General features: G+C 32.2%; 3 protein-coding genes and 1 pseudogene across 4 annotated transcripts; 1 reads left to right on the forward strand and 3 right to left on the reverse strand.

Annotated features, from left to right (window-relative positions):
* Window positions 1-3,601: 3,601 nt before the first annotated feature.
* Window positions 3,602-4,792, reverse strand: LOC133700800 (probable carboxylesterase 8). The gene has a single exon (XM_062124462.1). It carries the CDS (start codon window positions 4,637-4,639, stop codon window positions 3,662-3,664), a length of 978 nt encoding a protein of 325 aa, XP_061980446.1. The 5' UTR covers window positions 4,640-4,792; the 3' UTR covers window positions 3,602-3,661.
* Window positions 4,793-7,485: 2,693 nt separating this feature from the next.
* Window positions 7,486-9,952, reverse strand: LOC133700788 (pentatricopeptide repeat-containing protein At4g33990-like). The gene has a single exon (XM_062124453.1). It carries the CDS (start codon window positions 9,518-9,520, stop codon window positions 7,616-7,618), a length of 1,905 nt encoding a protein of 634 aa, XP_061980437.1. The 5' UTR covers window positions 9,521-9,952; the 3' UTR covers window positions 7,486-7,615.
* Window positions 9,953-11,876: 1,924 nt separating this feature from the next.
* Window positions 11,877-12,907, forward strand: LOC133686184 (probable carboxylesterase 8; annotated as a pseudogene).
* Window positions 12,908-14,561: 1,654 nt separating this feature from the next.
* Window positions 14,562-16,205, reverse strand: LOC133694583 (uncharacterized). 2 transcript variants are annotated; one of them, XM_062116159.1, is made up of 4 exons: window positions 16,060-16,205; window positions 15,770-15,836; window positions 15,055-15,259; window positions 14,562-14,918 (listed from the first exon to the last, which is right to left on the reverse strand). In XM_062116159.1, exons 1-4 carry the CDS (start codon window positions 16,140-16,142, stop codon window positions 14,830-14,832), a joined length of 444 nt encoding a protein of 147 aa, XP_061972143.1. In that variant the 5' UTR covers window positions 16,143-16,205; the 3' UTR covers window positions 14,562-14,829. The 2 variants fall into 2 exon arrangements, with proteins under 2 accessions (XP_061972143.1, XP_061972135.1); XM_062116151.1 differs by having other exon boundaries at window positions 16,045-16,205.
* Window positions 16,206-25,386: the final 9,181 nt, after the last annotated feature.

The raw sequence follows: 25,386 nt of genomic DNA on the forward strand, positions 1-25,386 counted from the left end.
CTGCTGCTCTGTGTCTATGTGGTGTGTGGTGTGGGCTGTGGACTGTGGAATAATGAAATGATTTTAGGATGCCATTTCAGTATAGGATGGAATGATGGAATTGATTTTATTGATGGAAATTTGGAATGATGGAATGATTTTACAAAAAATTTAATTGTATAGTATATGTACTGAAGCACATTGAAAATATTATAGTTTTGTGAATTGTTATGTATAACAAAAGGTTAATTACAATCATAAAATGTTTGGATCGATTGCAGGGCTGATTTGAGTTGATTCTTGAATTGTTGAACTATGTATTTGAAACATGAATTTTTTGTTAATGTATTTTAAAATTCCTTATGATTTTACGATTTTACGATCCGTTTTTACGATCTGAGTTTGTTTTGCATTTTCCGTGCCGTGTTAAAATCGCGATTTTAACAACCTTGCTCTTAATCATCGCTTCTTGTTAGTCTCTCTATCTCTCTCTCACATACGATTATATATTTCATTCTAATAATCACACAATAAACACACACATATTATTTATAGCAAAAATAACATATATATAATATTATTGTGTACTTTCCATTAAAAAGAAAATAAAATTATTGTGTACTTGTAATTGTCAGGTTTAGATGTGGGAGAAGCAAGAGGGCCTGTGATTACATTTCGTTGTCAAAGAGATTCAGATTGTGTAGGCGAGAAATGCTGGTGTGATAAGTGTTATTGTCAGTCCAGCAAGAGGTGTGCTTGTAAATTTCAATTCTCCTTAAGCGATGCCATCATTAATGGAGTTCAAGTAGGGAAACCAGAACATTGATTAAAAGCACTTCTAGATATATCAGTGCAACAAACAAATAAATTGTCATGAATAAATATGTTTTCATTTCAGAAATAATTCCAAGTAAAGTAACAGATAATAGTAAAATCCTTTTTTTTTCTTTTCGTTGATGCTCATTTCTTTTCCTACAGGAGTTTTATAATTTTAATTCTACGCAATTCTAAGTAAACATAAAGAGACTAACCTCACATATTCCTTCCACGATTTGTTTTTAACTAGTTGCTTCATCAACAACTATATCCTTGCATCTAGGTTTTTGCGTCTTTCTTTCATATTCTATGCGATGCAAAAACTATATGGCTATCATCTTGCAAAACAAAGTGTGACTAAAAATTGTGAGTGGGCGGCATGGTTTTACTTCCAGCTTGTTTGCACTGTGTTATTTTAAACTTTAAATATTTTTATTAAAATTTTTTTTTTTTTATGTTTTGAGATTGTTTTGATGTGCTAATATCAACAATAATTTTTAAAAAATAAAAAAATATATTATTTTAATATATTTATAAGCGAAAAACACTTTGAAGACACACGAATAACAATACCTCTTCTCGTCTTGAGTTGCTGTCATTGATGCTATTTAAATTGTTGGCTTACCTGGTAATAGCTACTGTCATTGATGCAAATATTTAGGTTGTTGGCTTACCTGATAGTAACTGTTAGTAAGAAATAATTTATATAATGGACATAATTAATGAATTATGGAATTGTAGATTTGATATTATCACTTTTTCACCTTTCTTTTTGGCGTTGCAATTTATTACCTATAAAAAACAACAACAATGTCACTTATTCTTTCTTTAAAACTGTAATGCTCCAAACTTGGGGACGGTTCTGTCCACTGAATAGTTTCTCGACCGGTAAATATACATCACTGAATTGGGCTTATATGTTCTTATTTTCTAAAAGGAATTTATTGTTGCAAATAGATTTATTAACCATTCCTTTTATCTAATTCAAATTTTTCATATTTCTCATATATTGGATGTCGGACGCAAGGCAACACAAATACTATGGACAGAAATTTTGATTTGGACCAGAACTAGTCCAACGCAGGAATAATGGACTTTTCATTGTTCACTAGCAGAATAATGGAGATGGGGGAGTATATGAAACATCCATGTACCGCTGCCACAGTTGTACATGCTTTCGTCTCAAATTAACATTGTCCGACTTCATGGAATACCATCTTCCATAGTTAGTGACAAGGACCGAGTATTTATTAGCTCTTTTTGGTGTACGTTGTTTCAGCTTCGGGGGACTAAGTTGTGCATAGTTTCAGTTACCATCCTCAAACCGACAGATAAACAGAGGTAATTAATCGAGTCTTGGAGCAATACTTGAGGTGTTTTGCAGGGTCCAGCCAAGAAAATGGATTGACTGGATTCTATGGACAAATTTAGCTATAACACCTCAGTCCATTCATCTACCAAAATGACATCTTTTGAAGCAGTGTATGGTGTTCCACCTCCAAGTTTATTGATGTATGTTCGAGGAACTTTAAAAGTACAGGTTGTTGATGGATATTTGCATGATCGAGATGCCATCCTGCGTGAGTTGAGAAAGAATCTCTCGTTAGCTCAGGAGCGGATGAAATGTCAAGCGGATCAGCGACGTCGTGAGGTCATCTTTGAGGTGGGCGACTTTGTATACCTGAAACTGCAACCTTACTGACAGACATAAGTGGCATTTCACAGCTCTTTAAAGTTGTAACTCAGGTACTTTGATCTATATAAAATCATTGAAAAAGTTGGACCTTGGACCAGTGGCTTATCGATTGGCTTTGCCTGATTCACAACATCTTTCATGTAAGCATGTTGAGAAAACATGTTGGACCGTCACTACCATCTCGACTCAGCTTCCTCCTGTGACTAATGAAACTGTCATTCATCCTCACTCTTGATGGTCAAGTCATCCAAAAAGGCAGATACCTTCTGAAAGTTGAGGTTCTAATTAAATGGAAGGGAGCCTCAGTAGAAGATGTCATTTGGGAAGATGAACGTCACTTGGGTAAGTCCTATCCTGTATTTCCTTGCGGACAAGGAATTTTAAGAGGGGGAAACTGATATGATTATGTATGTAGAGGGACACGTAGGAGGGGTGTGTGAGGAATGGGTCTTTGATGGTTACTGATGGTTGCTTGAAACTAGTGTAGTAGGAGGATATTTTTTTATTGTTAGTTTCGTGTTGTTAGTGCTTTTCTATCTTTGAGCATATTGTTAATTTAACTTTCCAAGTTTAGTGGGCTTTAAAATATAACCAATAGGTTGTTCTTGATTATGCAGATAATAATATAAAATCCTTCCTACTTCTGTCTCTTCTTCTCTTCTTCCCTGACTCTTTTATGGTTGATAGTAAATTACTCATCACTGGACCAGTAGGAACACAGAAAATCAAATGGTCTCTTTGAGTCTGTTAGCGACTGGAATTCTAAGAATTGTTGGGCTAGCTTCGGGTTGATTTTGGAAAGGAAAACGAGGTGATTTTGTGTGACTTTTTTAGTCGATTCGGGACTGTCAAGTTGAATTTTCTAGGCAGATCACGAGTGATGAATGAGTATTATATCAAATATCTATTAGATTAAAAAACTTTAAATTTAAAGATGGAATTTTTATTATTTTCAATGATAATATTATTATTATTGCTTTTCTATACAAAATTTATTACAAGAAAAGGCAACTCCAATACAAAGCTTGAACTTTGCCAAGCCAACATGGGTGATTGAGACCGGAAGTGTTCATGTGTGATCAATCAACTTATAATCAAGAGAAACAGTACTTACTGATCAAACCAGACAACTTTTTACTTCCGGTTGATGTAGCCAATACATTATGATCATTAAACAGTTGTGTAAACAAATTCTTTAACATAGTCATACAAAGCCTTGGCTTTTGCCGGATCAAAAATCTCCACACCATGGAAGCCATCCTCATCAAACCTCGCAACCACGTCCACTCCACGCGACTCTAACATCTTCACCAGTTCCTTTTGCTTGTCAACAAGTATATCCCCACCGTATCCTCTAAAGAAACACCTCGGCAGCCTTTCGATTCTGTTCTTTTCAAGAGACCCGCCAACAATGGGATTGCAATACTCATGATCACGATCGGTATCTTCAGGCAAAGACAGAGCCCACATCCTATCACTCATAGCCAATGGGAAAACCGGATCATTGATCAACCTCTTCTCTGATTCAGTCCTGGTGACAGCAGAAAAATAGGGGACATTCAATATCAAACCAATGACTTTCAAGGGTTTGATATCAATATTCAAGGCAAACAAGTTTGCATGGTAAGCAATATTGCCACCAGCACTCATTCCCATCAAGAAACACCTTGAAAAATCAAGGTATTCTTTAAACCAAGGTTCACAAGAAGGGCCGTTGATGTCCAAAACTTGTTTTTGGACCCAGTTGATAGACTCCATAGCATCCTCATATGCAGCGGGAAGGCGATGTTCAGGGGCAAGACGATAGTCCACAGACAGGACGAGAGCGGGGAAGTGAGAAGCCATGTCACTGCATGTTTGATGGAAAACAAGAGTTGCAGCGCTGTAAAGAACAAAGCCACCTCCATGATAGTAAATAATGAGAGGGAGTTTGGTGTTTTGAGGGGGATTTAGAGGGCGAAACAAACGAAGAAATGTTTTGTTGTTGGGGTTTAGAGGGATGTCTTTCGAGAGCGAAAGTTCTTCGGAACCTGGAGTTATTTTTTCTGTTGGTGGTACGTCAGGAAATGCGCTATTTCTAGTGGGTAAGCCATCTGGATTCTCCACAACATCGCCGAGATTTGTTAACTTGACAGAGGAAGCTAACATGGTTGAGACAAGGTAGTAAATTCAAAGGGAGATGAAGAACAGTATGCAAGAGGAGGAATGAATAGAAGGAAGGGAAGTGAATGGATGGTAGTCAATGTCGAAATTTTTATGGAACCATGGAGAAACATTGATTTATTGGCTGATAAATGGTCCCAAGAAAGACTATTTTTGTCTAGGAGATAAATTACGGGTGGATCTGCCTTGATGGAGTGTTTTTGTCACTACTTTATAGACAAAACTTCCAGCCTCCAAGGCTGAAAATATTGGATAATATCTCCAAGTATCTTCAGGCAAAGTCAGAGCCCACTTCTTATCACTAATTTTTGTCATTTTCTAATTGATAATAACACTGATCCATTCATTAGAAGTTTAAACGATTTCTCTTCCTTAACCTTTAGTTAACAAGGGATAATATTGGTGCTGCAATTCGTCAAAATAAATATTAAATAAATTAATATTATAACAAATATCAATAAATTAATTTAAAATTTAAATAAGATGGTCTGTTTAGTTGGTGGAGTAAAGCTTAATAAAAAAATAAAAACAAGAAAAAGAAGCTTTGTGTCGACAAATTGTGGTGGCTGGACTTATCGATAACAACCATATTATTATTTTTTAAAATAAAAACATTATTCATGACAATTTATTTGCTCATGGCACCGGCATGTATAGAGGTCCTTTTAATCAACGTCCCGGTTTTTCTACTTGAGCTCTGACGATGGCATCGCTTAAGGAGGATTAAACCTTACAAACACACTTATGGTTCTGACAAAAACAAGTATTACACAAACATTTCTTGCCTATACACCAACATCTTTGGCCTGCACAGTCTGCATCTTTATTGCAACACAATGTAATCACAGTGCTTCTTGCTTCTCCTACATGTGAACCTGTCGTTTGTGTGTGAAATTAGAATGAAATATAAGAGAGAGAGAGAGAGAGAGAGAGAGAGAGAGACTAACAAGAAGCGATGATTAAGAGTGTAAAGACCAAGAAAGTCAGCTTGAATGAAGACTTCTCCATCTCTCTTTCTTTGTTATGAAAATACCTTAGAGATATGTAAATGCTGATTACTTGTTTTTTTTATTGCAAAGAATAAGGATAGGCTCTCCCATTGTCATGTTATACAGGCGAGGTTATAGGACTAATAATGGAAAGGTATATCTTATTGGATTACATATCTTTTATTTCTATATCATATTATCTATAAATAGAAATGAATAAAAAAACAGAAAAACTGATTAAACTAAGAAAATCAGAAAAAAAAATAATTAAAAAAATCGAATTGAAAAAAACCGATTAAAATTTTGAAAAAGCAGGCCTGTTCGGTTTTATAAGAAAAAAAATGGAAAAACCGAGCTAAAACGGGAAAAAACCGAGCCAAAACCAAGAAAACAGAGCCACACCGGAAAAACCAACCCAAATTGGTTTGAACCGGTTTTGTCCTAAAAAACCAAACCAAACCAAAACAGGTCGGTTTGAACCGGTTTTGGTTTTTTTAAAAAGAATTTTGGTTTGGTTATTTTTTTTTATAAAAACCGAATCGAACCAAAAATAATCACCCCTATCTATAAATTATAATAACTTAACATATAAGGTAAATATTAAGCAGGGAAAAGAGACTTTCACAAGATAAAATTTCGAACTTAACTTAAGATAAATATTTATTAATGGATTTATGTTGCATTCTAAATAGTTACGTGTTTGGACAAAACTTGCCAACGAGATAAGATTTCAAATTTGAATCATATCCAGGCCAATATCCAATATTTGGGTTATTGTTGATGCATGAATTGTTCAGATTATGTGAATTCACCATTTTATGGTTTCTACATTGTGCTTGTTTACCATTTAAACTATATTATATACATTATTTTTTTTATAAATTCTTAAATTAATTAAGAATATTTTTAAATATTATTTTATTGAATTTCATTTAATTTTTATTTTGTTCTTGAATAAGATAAAATAAATATTTTTAATAATATTAGCAGGTGTTCCTTTTGTACAGCCTATTATAAAAACTTATTTTTAAATTTTAATAAGTTTATTTAGCATGAACACAAATTTATGTTATCATTAATTTATTTATTTGCGCTCCACCGCGGTCTGAACTATGTTTTTAAAAACATTAAAAAAAAGTTATTAAGAGCACAAATATTTTTTTTGCAATGCTATAGCAAGACGATAAATGTTTAAGAGCTAACTTGATATAAATTAATTTATTTAATAGGTTTAAAGGAAATTTGGATGACTTTTTTTATTTTCAAAAAATAATATTAAATGATAAAATTAAAAAAAATAAAGCAAAAAATAAAAAAGAACATTGAGCCATATAAACTTTCCAAATCAATAATCCGGGATATTAGGTAAAAAATATCATATATAGAAAAGCAGTAAAACTCAATTCTCAGCAATCTAATATCGAATGATAAATTATCATCATTATTATTATAACAATTATTAGTCACGGTGTTATTATTATTATGACCACCATTATTATTATTATTATTATTAGCATTGCTATTATTATTATTATTGTTATAATTATTATCACAGCTAGTATAACTAATATTATCATTATTTTTATTTTCATCATCATCACCATTACTATAGCAACTAAGGGAGAGATCAGTATTTTTATTATTATTAATATAATTATTTTTGTTATTAATAGACATACTCAGTTTAAAGGTTCAAGCCGAAGAGAACAAGCAAAAGCCCATCATGTTATTTAAAAGGTCTTGAAGTAACCGAGACATGTAAATTCATGGAGGAGTTGAAGGCAGTTTGAACTACTGACCATGGTATTCTTTAATCAAGGAAAAAGGTGTATGATCACATAATTAAATAAAACTTCTGTACACAGTATTTGATTTTCATCAGGACAGCAGAGCTTAACGAAATTTTCCTTGGCACCAGGTAACAGACATATTCATCAAGGTTCTTTTAACAAATATTCAATCATGATTCATGTTACCAATAGTCCCCACAAGAGCAAGTTCCTCCCTTGAAGTGATGGAACCGGCTGGAATCCCTCACAATAATTTCCCTCTCAGTAATTATAGATATAAATTTTGTTACAGTGTGGCAATCACCACAGACCCTCAAGTTCTTGAAGATCCGAATAGGAGTTTTAGGAGAGGTGCTAATAATTCCATAAGCAATAGCCAGCCTCTCACTATGGCCCATGAGGATGTGCTCCTTCTCATCCTCTTCAACATCTTGCAACACAAAGCAAAGATCTGGAACATAACCAATGGTCTTTATTTTTGAAGTCAAATCCCTCAACTCCCTGTATATCTCCTCACATTTTGGATGAGTTTGGTTGCCAGTGTAGAAGACGTCGACCTTGTTGTTCAATATGATTGAGCTCCATCCAGGATTCTTCCTCAATCCCCTATCTCTAGCTAGTGATCTCACATCATCCACTCCTTCACATTTCCCAACGTTTGCATAAATATTTGATAGCAATACATAGTAGCCAACGTTCTCTGAATCAACTTCAAACAAACGTTCAGAAGCATGTTTACCCAGCTCAATATTTCCATGTATTCTGCAAGCATTGAGAAGGGCACCCCATGCAGAAGCATCAGGCTGAATTGGCATTGTTTTTATAAAATTGAATGCCATTTCCAATTCCCCAGCTCTACCAAATAAATCTACCATGCAACCATAGTGCTTCAAACTAGGCTTAATTCCGTACTCTTCCTCCATCATGTTAAAGCACCACTGAGCATCACTGACCAAACCTGAATGACTACAAGCTGACAATAGCGATACAAATGTTATATGATCTGGCTGCACTCTCTCAGCTCTCATCTCTCTAAAAAGCTCAAGAGCTTTCTCACCATCCCCGTGAACTCCATAGCATGATATCATAGCATTCCAAGGGACTGAATTTTTTCTAGGTACTTGGTAGAATAATGATATTGCATCATCTAATTTTCCACATTTACCGTACATGTCGATGAGGCATGTGCCAACAAAGACATCTGAGTAGAGACAATTTTTAATAACTTGTCCATGAATTCTCATTCCTTGCTGCAAGGCTCCCACATGGGAATAGGCTGGTAGAATGCTTACCCATGTCCCTTGATTTGGGATTATCTCTTCGTGTTCTTCCATCAAAAGATATACTTCAATTGCCTCACTCGCAAGGCCATTTTGAGCATAACCAGTGATCAAAGTATTCCAAGAAACCACATCTTTAATGGGGAGTCCTCCAAAAACTGCACGCGCAGAATCTAAATTGCCAATTTTGGCATACATATCCACAACCGCATTCCCAATGATAATATATTCCATAAACCAACCTTTCCTCATGACAAATCCGTGAACAGACCTGCTATTTCGATGATCATTTAGTTGAGCAACAATGGAAGCTAAACTGACTAGAGTCAACAAATCAGGTTGAACTCTAGCTTCTTGCATCTTATGAAAGAATAAATGAGCTGTAACTGGATTGTTGTTTTGCTCATATGCAGCAATCATCGAGTTCCATGATACAATATCTCTTACCACCATCTGACCAAAAACTTTCTGCGCATGCCCCAAGCTACCAAATTTGGCATACATGTTAATCAAAGCATTAGACACAAACAGTTCGAATTCCAATCCATGCTTTATAACATACAAATGAATTAACTTGCCACTTAAAATATCACCCACTTGTGCACAAACAGGAAGAACACTGGCAACAGTAATAGCATCCATTTTTACCCCTTCCAATCTCATCTCATCTGTGATATCCAACGCTTCTGCAGCATTCCCATTCTGACAATAACCAGAAATCATTGCATTCCATGAACCTCTATCACGAGCAGGCATATCATCAAACAATTTTCTTGCATCCCCCACAAGCCCAAATCGCGAATACATATGTACCAGGGAAGCAGCTACAAATACATCCCATTCAAAACCCAACTTTAAAACCAAGCAATGTATCTTTTTCCCATCTAGCAGATCTCCACAAGCTTTAACCACAGGAGGAAAAGTGTAAAAATCAGGTCGAAGACCAGAGGTTGAAAAGAACTGGTTGAAACAACCCAAGGCTTCGCGGAAACAACCATGGCTAACATAAGCAAATGCCTTAGAATTCCAGGTATAAACATCTTTATTTGGTAGGTGGTGAAAAGTCCACCAGGCTAACGAAACATCACCATGCTGAGAATACAAATTTACAATCTTTGAGGAAAGGAAGTTGTCTTTAAATCTCCCTGACACCACAACAAGTGTATGAGCACATTTAACCTGCTGCAACTTTGTGCAGGATTTGAATAAAGCATTGAAATCAATCCTTTTCCACAACAAGTGTTAAGAGGATTTAAAGAGAAATAGTAAAAATGTTATCTCTTTAATAATAATCTATAATATTTACTAATATTTACCTCTTTAATCAACTAGAAAATGACACTATCCACTTGGAGATAAGAGATGAGATTTTGCATGAACGTAAATACAAAAAAAAAAAAATCCACTTGGAGATATCATCCAATATTTTCAGCCTTGCAGGCTGGAAGTTTTGTCTATAAAGTAGTGACAAAAACACTCCATCAAGGTAGATCCACTCGTCATTTATCTCCTAGCCAAAAATAGTCTTTCTTGGGACCGTTTATCAGCCACTAAATCAATGTTTCTCCATCGTCTTTTTGTCTTGAATGAGTTTTTGTTAACGATGATGGGTAAAATAGTTTGATATTTTTTTTCTAACTAAGAGGATTGATAATTAGTAGTTGATTCGGTAAAACAAGATGACTGATAGTTAGTAATTGAAAAAATTACCGCAGAACATGCGTGGGCTACTGAAAAATTACCAAATTTCTGAAGAAAATGTTGGGTTTAGGTGAATTCCCTGAACCCGTCATGGAGGGAAAATATTAGATTCAAGCACGCTGCTTGGGATTTATGGCTGAGACACGGAGCTTGAGCCCAAAAAATATAGGAAGGGTATAGAATTGCACGCCTAGCTAGCATCGAGGGTGCTGGACAGTATGCCGAGCGTAAACCTATATTTTTATGGGAGAGATTTTGGGTTTTATAGGAAGTTTCCCTGGCCATTAAATTTGAGTTTGTCAACAGATAATTTTGATATATTAATACAAGTTTGACTGTTAGGCGGAATTTTTCAAAGATAAATGCAAAGAAATAAGAGATAACTCTCATATGCACCACCATGAGCGGAGGCATATTAAAGAATTGGATGGACTATATTTCAGATCAAGATTTTATTAATATTTTTTTGAGTAATTTTGTATAAAAAAATTATAATTCTTGATTGAGTTATTAAAAAATTTAAAAATTTATATTGAACCTTTTAATATGATGTTCTAGTTTGAGTTAAAATTTTAGAAGTTTTGGAGAAATTCAGAAATTTGATGAAAAATTATAATTTGACTAGTTTTATGTTATTGAACGTAATTTACAATCCAACCATTAGATTGAGCTGAAATTTTACGAGGGATCTTAAAATATATTGAATAAAATCTAGTTAAAATTTTAGAATGAACGGAGTTTGTTAGTTCTAACAAAAAAAAACCGTTAAATAAAAGCAAAACGACTCATTAAGGGTAAAATGGTTATTTGCCATTAAAAAATAAAACAAATCAGTTTTTTCTTCCTTTTATATGTTGTCCACTAGGCAGAAGCAAAATAGGAAAAAAAATAAAGAAAAGGCGAGAGAGAAAGAGAGAAAAGTAAGGGAAAAACATAAAAAAAAATAAAAAAAAGTTAGAGAATAACCTTATAAACTTACAAAGTCCAACTTATAAAACATTAATTTAAGGAAGAATCAAGTGAAGAAAGGAGAAATTGAGAGAAGGAAAATATTTAATTACTTTGTTTTTCAGTTGACATGAAATTGTTATTTTATCCCGATTGAGAAGTTGTTACAATATCAATTCAAATTCAATTATAGATGAATTATATTTCACAAAATATCGAAAGATACAATTTCAATACTTCAATTATATGTACTTTTCAATTTATTTTTTATATTTTAAATAGTGTATTTGAATTAAAATTTTATTGTTAACTTTAAAAATTTATATATATAAATTAATAATTAATTTTTAAAAAAATTTATATATTTATTTAATAGTCCACGAATGGAAAAATTACTGAAACCCCCTGGACACCAACATCTTCAACGAAGGTGGCTTCTCCATGGTTCCAGTGGATGGTCCCATAAAGATTTCAACATTGACTACCATCATTCACTCCCCTTCCTTCTAGTAATTCCTCCTCTTGCATACTGTTCTTCATCTCCCTTAGAATTTACTACCTTGTCTCAACCATGTTAGCTTCTTCTGTCAAGTTAACAGATCTCTGCGATTTTGTGGAGAATCCAGATGGCTCACTCACTAGAAACAGCCCATTTCCTGACGTACCACCAACGGAACAAATAACTCCAGGTTCCAAAAAACTTTCGCTCTCGAAAGACATCCCTCTAAACCCCAACAACAAAACATTTCTTCGTTTATTTCGCCCCCTAAATCCCCCTCAAAACACCAAACTCCCTCTCATTATTTACTATCATGGAGGTGGCTTTGTTCTTTACAGTGCTGCAACTCTTGTTTTCCATCAAACATGCAGTGACATGGCTTCTCACTTCCCCGCTCTCGTCCTGTCTGTTGACTATAGTCTTGCCCCTGAACGTCGCCTTCCCGCTGCATATGAAGATGCTATGGAGTCTATCAAGTGGGTCCAAAAACAAGTTTTGGATATCAACGGCCCTTCTTGTGAACCTTGGTTTAAAGAGTACCTTGATTTTTCAAGGTGTTTCTTGATGGGCATGAGTGCTGGTGGCAATATTGCTTACCATGCAAACTTGCTTGCCTTGAATATTTTTCTGCTGTCACCAGGACTGAATCAGAGAAGAGGTTGATCAATGATCCGGTTTTGCCATTGGCTATTAGTGATAGGATGTGGGCTCTGTCTTTGCCTGAAGACACCGATCGTGATCATGAGTATTGCAATCCCATTGTTGGCGGGTCTCTTGAAAAGAACAAAATCGAACGGCTGCCGAGGTGTTTCTTTAGAGGATACGGTGGGGATCCACTTGTTGACAAGCAAAAGGAACTGGTGAAGATGTTAGAGTCGCGTGGAGTGGACGTGGTTGCGAGGTTTGATGAGGATGGCTTCCATGGTGTGGAGATTTTTGATCCTGCAAAAGCCAAGGCTTTGTATGACTATGTTAAAGAATTTGTTTACACAACTGTTTAATGATCATAGTGTTAAAATAAAAAACATATAGCATGTTATTTTTAAGTTTCAGAATTTTTTTGTAATATCTCGAGTTAATTTAGACTACGTCAATGCAATCCTAAACAATCCGTTGAAAATGAGTGATGGCTAGCGAACCTAATTCGATATCTTTAACAACAAATTAAAATTAAAAAAATGAAAGAAAGAATTTTTAAGAAAAAACTGTGATATATGCATTATATACAATTCCTCATTAAGATCCCTCGTAACAACAAATTATATCAAATCATGAACAAGAACGATTCAAGAAAGAAAAACAAAGGGGAAGAAGATGGGTGGAAGAAGAATGCTAGGTTTTTTTTTTTTAATGGCAGATTGTAATATTTAAGTTTTTTTATTCAATGTAAATTTATAATATTGAATATAAGAGCTCTCAAGTCATTAAATAAAAACAAATAACAACCCTATAAATAATCAAATAATTTTTATTGATTTTTTTAGCGTGCTTGTTATAAAATGTAAATTATTATGCATGTATCAAAATTTTCGATGTAAATTATAATTTTAAAAAACTAGATAAACATATGCAATTTTGACTAAATCATAGAAAGTTAGCGGCAATTTTCCAAAACTATTACTAAGAGTGTGAGTTCTTATAGAAGCTTCAAACTTTATTAATCAATATTATATTATAGTGCATTGTGGATCATAGTTGTTAAACTGCTCTAGGCCAACCTGAAAAAATTCATGACCCAAATAAGTTCCAAGATATGACCCTGGTGAAACTCTCGTTCATCTAATCAAATTTGATCCCAACTTGACTAAGACAGCATCAAGAAGAATATTTTGATAAAAAAATAATATTATTTTAATAAAAATAATTGAATCCATGACCCGCGGGTTGATTCAATGGCCACTTTCAAATCAGTTTCTAAATTGGATCTACAACTACATTATAGATACATATTATATATTTTTTTTTACAAATCCATAACAACGCACAAGCATATCATAAGCCTGCGATAACGTGCAGACATAGCAACTAGTATATACATATAAAAGAGGGCACGTAATTGAGTGAAAACCTAATCAATTTCTTGTTTAACATCCAGATTTACGTCAATATGGATCATAGGATTATAGAAAGGCCATAAAATAAACAGTTACAAGCTCCCACAAGTCAACAAACATTGTTTAGAGTTTAGACAGCTAAAGTCAAATACATATACCCAGACACAAATCCTTAGATTGTCGTCTGCTGTTTTTGCACTATGATCAATTAACTTGCAAATGCTATTTTAATATACTATATTAAAATAGCATTTGATGTTCAAAGTATAACTAATAACTATAATCACTACAGATACAAATTCCACTTGATTTTCTTCTGAAAACTGGTGAAGGGAGTCAAGACCTATACGAAAACAATAGGCATCGAAATCAATAAAAATGGTGAGTTTAGACAGCTAAAGTCAAATACCTATACCAACCAAAATCATTTTAAAAATTAAGTGCACTCACCATTTTCCTCTACCACGGTCCACACCTATCCTTAAGGTGCTAGGGATCAAGGTTGAAACACTGGAATAATGACAGCTTCCCTTCATTCAAAAATCCATAAGCCTGCTTATAGAAATCAAAGAAAGATGATGCCACACAAACACTTTAAAATAAGCTTAGTGCACTCACAATCCTTCAAATGAAGAATATTTCAAGCTCATTCAAACTCGCAAGCTTAGTTTCTTTTCATTTCTTTCCATTGTAAAGATACCGCAACAACAACATACAAATTCGCAAGACAGCTATTCAAACATGCACATGGACCATTAAAACTGAGAAAGCTTTAACAAATGGATCTGTGGGAAAATTCGTTTGCTAGCTGAAGGGGTGTAGGGTAGGATACTATTGGGTGGGAATAAGGTTGCGCTTCATTATAGTTTTCGGCATATTGGTTGAAGGAAGCTCCTCAACAAAAAGCGAGAAAATCACCAGCGAATCCCCGCTGTAAATCCCTGAAGAGGGTGATAAACTTTGTCTTCATGGGGACAAAATCCACAGTAATCTTTGGTAGACCCTATAATAATAATAAACAAACCAGAAACAATAATATAAAATACTATGCATGTAATGATAAAATACAACTCGTGCATAGAAATCGACAAACACACCAGAGTGCGAATAAGAAGGAACAAAAGAAATGCATAATTCACCTTCTTCCAACAAACAACATGCAGTGATTTTTTCGGCCTCTGTATTATGATTCCTTCCCCAATGAGCTTCTCCATGTGACAATTCAGCAAAAAACAATTTCAGAGACTTGTCGTCTTCAGAAGCAGTGAAGTTGATATGCTCCCAAACACCCATAGAAAAGAAAGAACATGCAGATATGATCTCCACCAGCTTAAATTTAGCACCCTGATAAAGAAATTGACGGGAACAAAAAAAATAAGTTGGGAGTACACAGAATTAATTTGTTTTTAGCAGCGGAAAATTAATAAAATAAAATAAACATTATAACTAGCAAATAGTACTAGATGATGCTGATTGTTTTAACCACCCAATACATAGAAATAACCCGAGGAGTTTTCACAGCCCAGAAATTTACCTTGGACTTGTTGTTATAGAACTCTACAGCATGATGGATCAACACCATAACAATACTGGCAAAACAGAGTGTTTATCTATTTCATGCACCAAACAATCCTAACAAGTTCATTCAAGCACCGAGATGAAGATTAATGAATCTCTGGAAAATATGACATGGATAGACATCGTAGAGAACTTTTGGGTTAAAACATTGTGCCGTCCTGTCCTTATTAGTGAGGGACTTCGAGTGTGTTGTCTGAGGTTTTTGAGCAACAAAATCCTTCAAATTTTTTCATCATCAAAACTGGTAAAGCAGTAAGCGATCTAAAATTAGTTTACCTCGTGCTTCTTGTTGTGGTATTCTATGCCTTGTTCTGCACTCCTCGTGTATTTTAGCAGGTCATTCCTGGATGGATGGATGGATGGATTAAAGAAAAGTAAACTTAAATAAATATTGAATTAGAATGAGATTTATTTATAAAAAAAGAATCAGATCTGGACAGAGTCATTCTACGCGTAAGAACAAGTCCCGAACAGCAAAGAAAAGCCAAAAATCTAACACTGAACATAAAATCTTTCCTCCGATCTCATATTTCAAGGAAAAAAAAATGCACCGTTTCTCACAATACCCGAGCTGATCTTCCCGAGTTTGGATTCCCCGATCTCGTTCAATATCCGGATCACCTTTTATCTTCCCTAGGACGTCGCCCATCCTCCGTTGCAGAATTTGCTAAGCGATTACTATTCCTAATTAATAATCCAGAAAGCCTAGGTATTATTATTAAGTAATAAGTTTTCATTTATATTGTGGATTATAACAGTAATATATTACTGCATTCCTTTTTTTTTTCCTTTTTTTTTGTTTTTTTTGTCACTTTTTCATTTTTTTTTTACTTTATTTTTTTGCAACTTTTTTTTTTAATTTTAATTTTTTTTAATATTGAGCTGATTAAAAATTTATATTTGTAATTTTTTTAAAAAATACCATGGATTGCTACGATATTTTTCCACTTAATTTTTTTTTATTTTTTTATTTTTTTAATATTAAGCTGCTTGAGAATTGAGTTTTGTAATTTTTTTAGTTTCTATTACTTATCTAGTGTTGCTTCACAATTATAACACTATCAAGTATATTTGTTTTATAAGCTCGCGGCAGCGCGCGGGCATGCCATCTCGTTATAGTTTAAAAGGCGTAGGAAAATAATGTACTGTGAAGATAAATTTATTATACTATAAACTACATAGTAAGCATAAAGTCTTTGCGCGGACGGTGGACGATATTATAGCATGGCGATGTTTTAGCTGTTTTTTTAGTTAGGAAGTGTTGTTGGAAGTATTATTTTTTCTGTTTTTTATACTAAAAATTGCTAGTTGCCAAATTCAATCTCAATTTCTTTTAAGATATTTTTAATTTAATTTTTTTTTCTTTAGATTTTTTTCATTTCTTGTATTGAATTTGTTTTTTTAAATAAATTAATGTAACTTTTTTTATATTGTACAAAAGTTGGGTAAAGATAATTTTTTTCATTTCAGGTTGGGTTGAATTTTTTTATTAAAGCATATTTGTTTTTACGTTTTAAAAAAACTTTTAAAAAAATTTGAAATTTTTTTATTTACTTCTAATTAATATTTTTATATTATTTTTTAAATATATTTTTAAAAACATATATTAAGATTGAATCTAGATCCGCCACCAGCAAATTTTTTTTTTTTTTGCTCATCTCTATTCAAGAGACAAGCTTGTTTATTTTTGTTCCTCAAACACCGTTTAGAACACTATTTAGCCCAACAGTTTTACTTAGTGGCAACACCAAAAAAAAAATATTATAAAAAATAAATAAATTAACATCATTTTAATAAAAATATTTACCTTAATAACTCACAGGTTAATCTAGTAATCTTTTTTTCAAATTAGTTATCAAATCAATATGACAATTATATCTTGGACACATATAACAAATATACATGCATATGAAAGAGACATATCTTAGTGAAAAAAATCATCACATCTTGTTCTACTTTCAAATTAAGTCAACATGGATCCGAGGATTACTAGTTATTTGACCCGCCTACATTGTTGGTCATATATTGTTTTTTACAAAAATAATTATATTTCTAAGTGTAAATCAAAAAATTTATGTATATATATAATTTAATAAATTAAGAATTATATGTGTTAAAAAAGTCATTAATGATAAATGGATAAAAATAGAAAAGCCAAGAGACATATAGATCAAGATATTTGATATTACATCACTAGTTTTTTACCTGGTTGTGTTAAATGACTTTGTTTATCAAAATTAAATTTTTATTTAATTAAATTATTTGAAAATGCTTTCAAATAATATTTTTTAAAATATTGTTGATATTAACACATGAAAATGATTCAAAAATATAAAAAAATAATTTTAAATAAAAAATTTTCAAAATTTATCTAGTCCCCGTTTAGAATGCAATGTCAAACCGGACGCTTGTCCCAAAAGTTATATTGAAAATAAATTAAAGATATTTTTGTTTTTTTTATTTAAATAAACCCATTTATATTCTATTAAGACTACCATGCTATGAGTAATGTGTTCCGTTGTAAGATTAATTCCGTTTACTTTTTTGGTAATGAAAAGATTTGTTCTGCTGTGATTAAAATAGGGATTATTTTTATTATTATTATTATTATTATTAAAATATTAAAAGAGGTAGTGCTCTATTTTTGTTTTGTTTTTTAATCTATGATTTTGTTTAATTTTAATATTTAACATTTGATTTGTTGATGATTGAAATTTATAGTTTGTTTCGATTTTGTTTTATAAAGGTGTCCGAACCTCATAATCCAGATCGCAGGTTTGACAAGTTAACCTATCTTTTTTTTTATTTTAATTTCATCTTTCAACATTTGATTTGTTAGGGATTCTCATTCATGATTTGTTTTATTTACTTTTTATAAGGTTATCTGAGCCTCATGACTAAGGTTGCAAGTCTAGAGAGTTAAATTAGTTTTTTTTCTCTTTTTTTATTGACTTTTTTTTTCTTTTAATTTTATCACTCAATATTTTATTGATTGAGAATTAGGCTTCTTGATTTGTTTTAACTTGCTTCCTATAAGGTCTTGATCTTATAACTCGAGTTATGGTTTTGACTCGAGTAGACTCGGGTCTTTTTTTAGTCATTTTTTTTTTAAATTTTGGATAACCTCCCGTATAGGGGAGGTGCTGCTGAGTTTTTTTTTTAAAATGAAAATCATTTAATTTTTCCGTTAATTTATGTAGATGCCATGGGGAAAGTCTATTGCACGTCGCGTGGACATAATCATTACTACTTCTTTTAGCAGAGATGCTAACTACCATGAGTCATTAGGTACCGATAAAGAACAGGCACCCAAGGCACAAACATCAACTCACGACGTGAGGTCATTGAGTGTGATGTCGCAACGTCGAGGGGGGTCTCTTCACAGCGAGATTCATTTACCTGCAAGTATGAGGTCCAATGGAAGACGACCTTTCAATGTAAGAATGAGTTTCCTACTTTCACAACGACATGTTTAATAATTTTCCTAAAACTGATTTTATGTAATGTAATTTCAGGTTTACAAACATTGAGGCTGCAAGAACAATAACATCAACCCTTAAATTGTTGATGGAAATTATTATTTCAATGGAGCTAGGTTTCCAGACATCCCGAATAGAAACTGTAGATCAATACATGTTTTGGAGATTACAAAAGACATAACTTTGGAAGCAAAACCAGTCAAGGTACTGGATTATAATGAGAAAGAACTTAGGAATAAAAAGATTCCTATGATTAAGGTGTTTTGGAGAAGTTCACAAATCAAAGAAGAAACATAGGAAAGGAAGTTCGAAATGAGAAGGATGTATCCTAAGTTGTTCTTGAATACCGGTAAGAATTTAATTTCGAGGAAATTTGTTTTTTAAGGTAGGGAGGATGTAAATCCTAGGTAAAATCTTTGATGATAATAAAATAGAATATTATGAAAAAAAATTGGGAGAATATTAATTAAATTACGAGAATGATGATGGATTGGAAATTCAAAGTAAAATGTTTTGTAAAGGTGTTAAAAAAATATGAAAAACACTTGGAAAATAAAAAATACAGAAATGTGAATAAACATTTTATTAGGAGTGAGCTACCTGGAAATAAAATTATCAGTATGTAACTTAATAAAGTTTGAATTCACTCGGGTAAAAATTATATATAGACAGATATTGGGATCCGAGAATTTTATCTTGGGAACATAAAATTTACCTTTTAGGATATATAAGAAATTTGGTAAAAAGTTAGTGTGTGGGGGTTGGGGGGGGGGGAGAGGGAGAGAGAGTGCATGTGTATGCTTAGCCAAGAAGAAAAGGAAAAAAGGAAATTGCCATATTTACACGTGGGAGAAGTAGAAATTGTAAGGGAAACATAAAATCTCGAGTGAAGATATCGAGAGAACATTAAACAAGCTTAGTAAACATTAATTGGAAGGAAAAAAATCAAATGGAAGTGAGTAGAAAATGAGAGAGGAAGTTTGGCCAAGATTTAAAAAAAAAAAGGGAGTTGGAAGCTTGATTTGGGAGTGTTTAGAGTTTAATTACTTGTTTGGTGGTAAACAATTTTAAACACTATTGATCTAATTTTAATGGTTTAAAATCCTTAATTGATTGAATTTTTGAAATTGAAAAGTTAAGGTTCTTGAATAAATTTAGGGAAAATAAAGATTTATTGTAATTTGTTACGGGAATTAATGTGAAAACTAGAGTAAATTGGTTAAATTATTGTAATTGAAGTAAAACATTTTATAATTAAATAGAGTTAGTGGCCAGCCAATAATGAGAGATTCTAGGGGATTTAATTGTGAATAAATGTTGTTAAGTGATAAATTTATAAGCATAAGGCTGCATTAGAATTGATGCAATAAATAAATGATTAATTAGAGAATGAAAGTAAGTAAAATAAAATAAAATTCTTCCCTCCATCTATTAAACAATTTCGACTAAAGGAGAAACAAATTAGGAAATTTAATGTAGTGGAAGGAAATGGATAGAAAAGTAATGAAATAATGTTAAATGGATGGTTGGAATAGAAAATCTCTGTTATCTATTTAGTTTTTATTTTTGGTCAAATGGAAGGGAAATAAGGAAATGAGAAATTTAATGTAAATAAATAGATTTGTGGAGAATTTTGATTGAAAATAATGATAATAGAAGTTGAGCTTGAATAAAAAATATAATAATAATAATAATAATAAAAGAAAAGAAATGATGTGATGTGATGTCGATGTCGATGCATGAGAGGCTGTTAGATTGTTATCGTAGCAAAGAACTTCAGCACAAGCTCAGTTATTAGGTATATACACGAATCCTTAAATTTATTCATGATTAAATTTTATTTTTAGTTTAATTCTAATGAGTTGTGGTTAACTAATTAGCGATTAGTTATATTATTTCTTGAGGAAAACAAATATGCGATGCGATGAACTAATTCATGAATTAATAAAATTAGTGTCCTGGTAAATGGGCAAGTTGATGGACAAATTCCTGAGTTAATGAAATTAGTACCCTGTTTAATGAGCAGGTGTGAATAGGCGTTGAAATGAATTATATTTCTAATTAACGTGCAATGTTAAGAATTAATTTTTCTTTCTACTGGAAAATTGATATCTTGATTATGTATTTATTTTATTAAAGATTTCTTTTTTTTTGTTCAAAACTCATGATTGTGTAATGTAATTTAATTGTAATTATTAGAGTAATTCATTGACTACATTTAAGAGCGTGTTTGGCAGTGTGGTTGCGGGTGCTTTTCAAATAACTTTTCGTGCCAAAATGCATGCCAACGATGTTTTTTCATTTTTTAAAAATCATTTTTGACATCAGCACATCAAAACGATCCAAAACGTACAAACCATATTAAATTTTAACAAAAAAAAAAATTCAAATTTTTTGGGAACGCGGCCGCAGCCGCGTTCCCAAACGGTGCCTAAGTATGATGTGTACTATTATAATTATTTGCTTGAATTGATTATTAAGAAATGATACCATGATGAAAAAGTCCTCAATTATAGAACGAATGTGAAATTTTGATAATTTAAAAATATGAATGAAAAATTGATAATTTGATATCTAAAAATATAGAAAAAATTCTACAAGATTTTTTTTTTAAAAAAAGAATTTAGGATTGTTACATCCTCTCTCTCTCTCTCTCTCTCTCTCTCTCTCTCTCTCTCTCTCTCTCTCTCTCTCTCTCTCTCTCTCTCTCTCTCTCTCTCTCTCTCTCTCTCTCTCTCTCTCTCTCTCTCTCTCTCTCTCTCTCTCTCTATTCTCTAGATATATATATATATATATATAACCAAGGTTTTGTGCACACACACTATTTTGATTCCCGAATTTGTTATTAGCAATTGTATTTACCAATGTTTTGTACACAATTCATATCCACACTTATTATGAGACGATAAATGGGCTGCATAACTATTTAGAATGCAACACAAATCCATGAACAAATAAACAGATGTCCGTAATTTGTGCAAGTCTTTTTTTCTTTTTGTAATTATCTTATATAATTTTAGGTTATTGTAATTTATAGATAATAAAATATAAAAAATAAAACCACCATAAATCATTAGACTATGATACCGATTAATGTTGGCAACAAAGGATAATAAAGTTTTTTACAAGTCAAAACATTCAAAAATCAAGAATATAATGACTATGAAAAAACACCTAAAATATTTTATTTTTATTCATCAAAGTCTTCGCTTGCCAAAACAATTACAAACTTTTATATAGAAAAAATAAAAATTCTATTAATACTAAATGGAAAAATTATTCTCTTCAAATAAAAAAAATAGAAAAACCTAATAATATTGAATAGAAAATAGAAAATAGAAAAAATAAAATGAATTAAAAAAATATTTATTTTTTCTAAAACATAGTCTCTATTATAATGGGAGAGCCTATCCCTCTAGATATATCGGTGCAATAAGAAGATAAATTGTCATGAATAATTATGTTTTTATTCCTGAAATAATCATCTAGTTGTTAAGGAGATTTAAATAGAAATAATAAAAAAACTATAAATAGGTATGATAATATGATATAAAAAAAAGGTAGAGACTATGTCCCCAATTTGTGCAAGTCTCTTTTCCTTTCTTAATATTTAGCTTGTATAATTTTAAGTTATTATAATTTATAGATAATATGATATAGAAAAAAAGGTATGTAATTCACTATGATATACATTTTCATTATTAGTCCCATGAGCTTGCCTATATAACATTACAATGAGAGAGCCTATCCTTGTTCATTGCATAAAAATAAAACAAGTAATCGGCATTTATATATCTTTAAGGTATTTTCATAGCAAAGAAAGAGAGATGGATAAGTCTTCATTCAAGCTAACTTTCTTGGTCTTTGCATTCTTAATCAATGTTTCTTGTTAGTCTCCCCCCCCTCTCTCATACTATTATATATTTCATTGTAATATTCACACAAACAAATATTATTCTATACCTTTCATTAAAAAAATAAAATATTGTGAACTTGTGTTTGTCAGGTAGTTCACATGTAGGAGAAGTAAGAAGCACCGTGATTACTGGTGGCCAGTGGTAAAAGCTTAGGACTAAGAGGTTTGCTCCCTCTATGGTCTCAGGTTCGAACCCTGTGGTTGCTCATATGATGGCCACTGGAGGTTTACATGGTCGTTAACTTCAGGGCCTGTGGGATTAGTCGAGGTACACGCAAGCTGGCCCGAACACCCACGTTAAACTAAAAAAAAAAGCACCGTGATTACATTGCGTTGCAACAAAAATGCAGACTGTGCAGGCCAAAGATGTTGGTGTATAGGCAAGAAATGTTTGTGTAATACTTGTTTTTGTCAGAACCATAAGTTTGTTTGTAAGCTTCAATCCTCCTTAAGCGATGCCATCACCGGAGCTCAAGTAGAAAAACTAGGACATTGATTAAAAGTACCTCTATACATGTCGGTGCCATAACCAAATAAATTGTCATGAATAATGTTTTTATTTTTAAAAATAATAATCTTGTTGTTAAGAAGATTTAAAGAGAAATTAATAATCAAAATGTTATCTCTTTAATAATAATCTATAATATTTACTAATGAGGTGGTATATATGTGTCTGGGTGCATAGTTTTGCATGTTATTCAAAATTTTCAGATGGAAACAATGATTGAATAAAAAATTCATTTGTAATTTTATCATGATTGTTGATATGCAATGGAAATTTTATCCATGATTTTAAAAGAAATTAAAACACAGCAATGACTCTTCTTAGCTTATTAATTTTCATCCCACCACAATCCACTGACACAAAGCTTTTAGCTCTTGGTTATATTTTTTTATTAAGTTTCACTCCATCAAATAAGCAAACTGATTTATTTATATTTTAAGTTAATTTATTGATATTTATTTTAATATTTGTAATTTACTTGTATATTTAAGTGTTTTACTTGTTTTATAATAATAATTTTGTTGTGTTAATGTATAATTATATTTTAAATTATTTAAAGTTATTTTTATCTTTTAAATAGTATTGGCACCCTTTTTTAATTAAAAAAAATCAATTTTCATGCATGCATTTTGAAATGAAAGCTAGTATACATTAGGATTTGTTTTTATAAACTTTAAAACAAAATAGTAAAACTAGAAAAGCAAAATACCTAATAGGTTTTTAATCAAATCAACTAATTGCAATTCAACCAACCAAAATCATTTTAAAAATTAAGTGCACTCACCATTTTCCTCTACCACGGTCCACACCTATCCTTAAGGTGCTGGGGATCAAGGTTGAAACACTGGAATAATGACAGCTTCCCTTCATTCAAAAATCCATAAGCCTGCTTGTAGAAATCAAAGAAAGATGATGCCCCGCACACACTTTAAATTAAGCTTAGGGCAGTCAAAATCCTTCAAATGAAGAATATTTCAAGCTCATTCAAACTCGCAAGCTTAGTTTCTTTTCATTTCTTTCCATTGTAAAGATACCGCAACAACAACATACAAATTCGCAAGACAGCTATTCAAACATGCACATGAAAACTCGTGAAGGGAGTTGAGTCCCTCTATGAAAACAAAAGGCAACGTAAAATTTGCAGCTTACCATTAAATAATTTGGAGGCCTAAAGTGTTGAAATTCTAATATATGAACAAAAAAACGGCCATGCATAGTAAATTCATGCAAAAAGGTTCTGTATTTGATGCTGTTACTTTAATATGATGACACTAGTTAATGCATTAAAATTTTGGTAAGAAGTGCCCGAACACTACTCCACTTACGTTCACAAACTTCAAACAGATCGACTTCCGGGCATTAAAGCTGGGATAAACCACGGGCATTTGATGAAACAAACTACAACGATGCCATGGAAAAGTATAGCGGTTGAAATGATCAGGAATGCCTCCTATAACTGTATCTTTCAAGTCCTTTTGGCATTGCAAAGCTAATCCATTTATCAACATCAAAATGAAAACTTTCATCCAAATCAAAACGAGTCATAAACTGTAAACGCATTTTTCCATCTACCCTAAAGGATGCTAGTTCTTCCTGCTTCTCTAATGTCAAGCGGGACATAACGGAAGCAACAATTTCTCCAGGGAGGTGACCGATTGAATCATCCAAATAATTTGGACTCTTAACCCCAATAATGAAAAGATTATCACACGGAAAACATAACAGTTGTTAGAAGCAGTATCTATAGAACTATTTGAATAACAAACAAATTGATATCTGATCAATTTAATCCAGAAAGTCAGTGATTTTCCGTTGTGTTTAAATTCATGGTGAACTCTTCCAAAGTCGACATCTTTCGAACCTGAAATCAAAATTAAATACGTAATTGAATTTACCTTGAAAGGCATAATAGTTTGCTGACATGTTTTCCCCATCACACTGACTTTGAGCTTCATGTCAAATTCAAAGTTCAGCTTATAAAAAATCTACCCAC

Source organism: Populus nigra, chromosome 1 (genome assembly GCF_951802175.1).
Source record: "Populus nigra chromosome 1, ddPopNigr1.1, whole genome shotgun sequence".
Classification (NCBI taxonomy): Eukaryota; Viridiplantae; Streptophyta; class Magnoliopsida; order Malpighiales; family Salicaceae; genus Populus; species Populus nigra.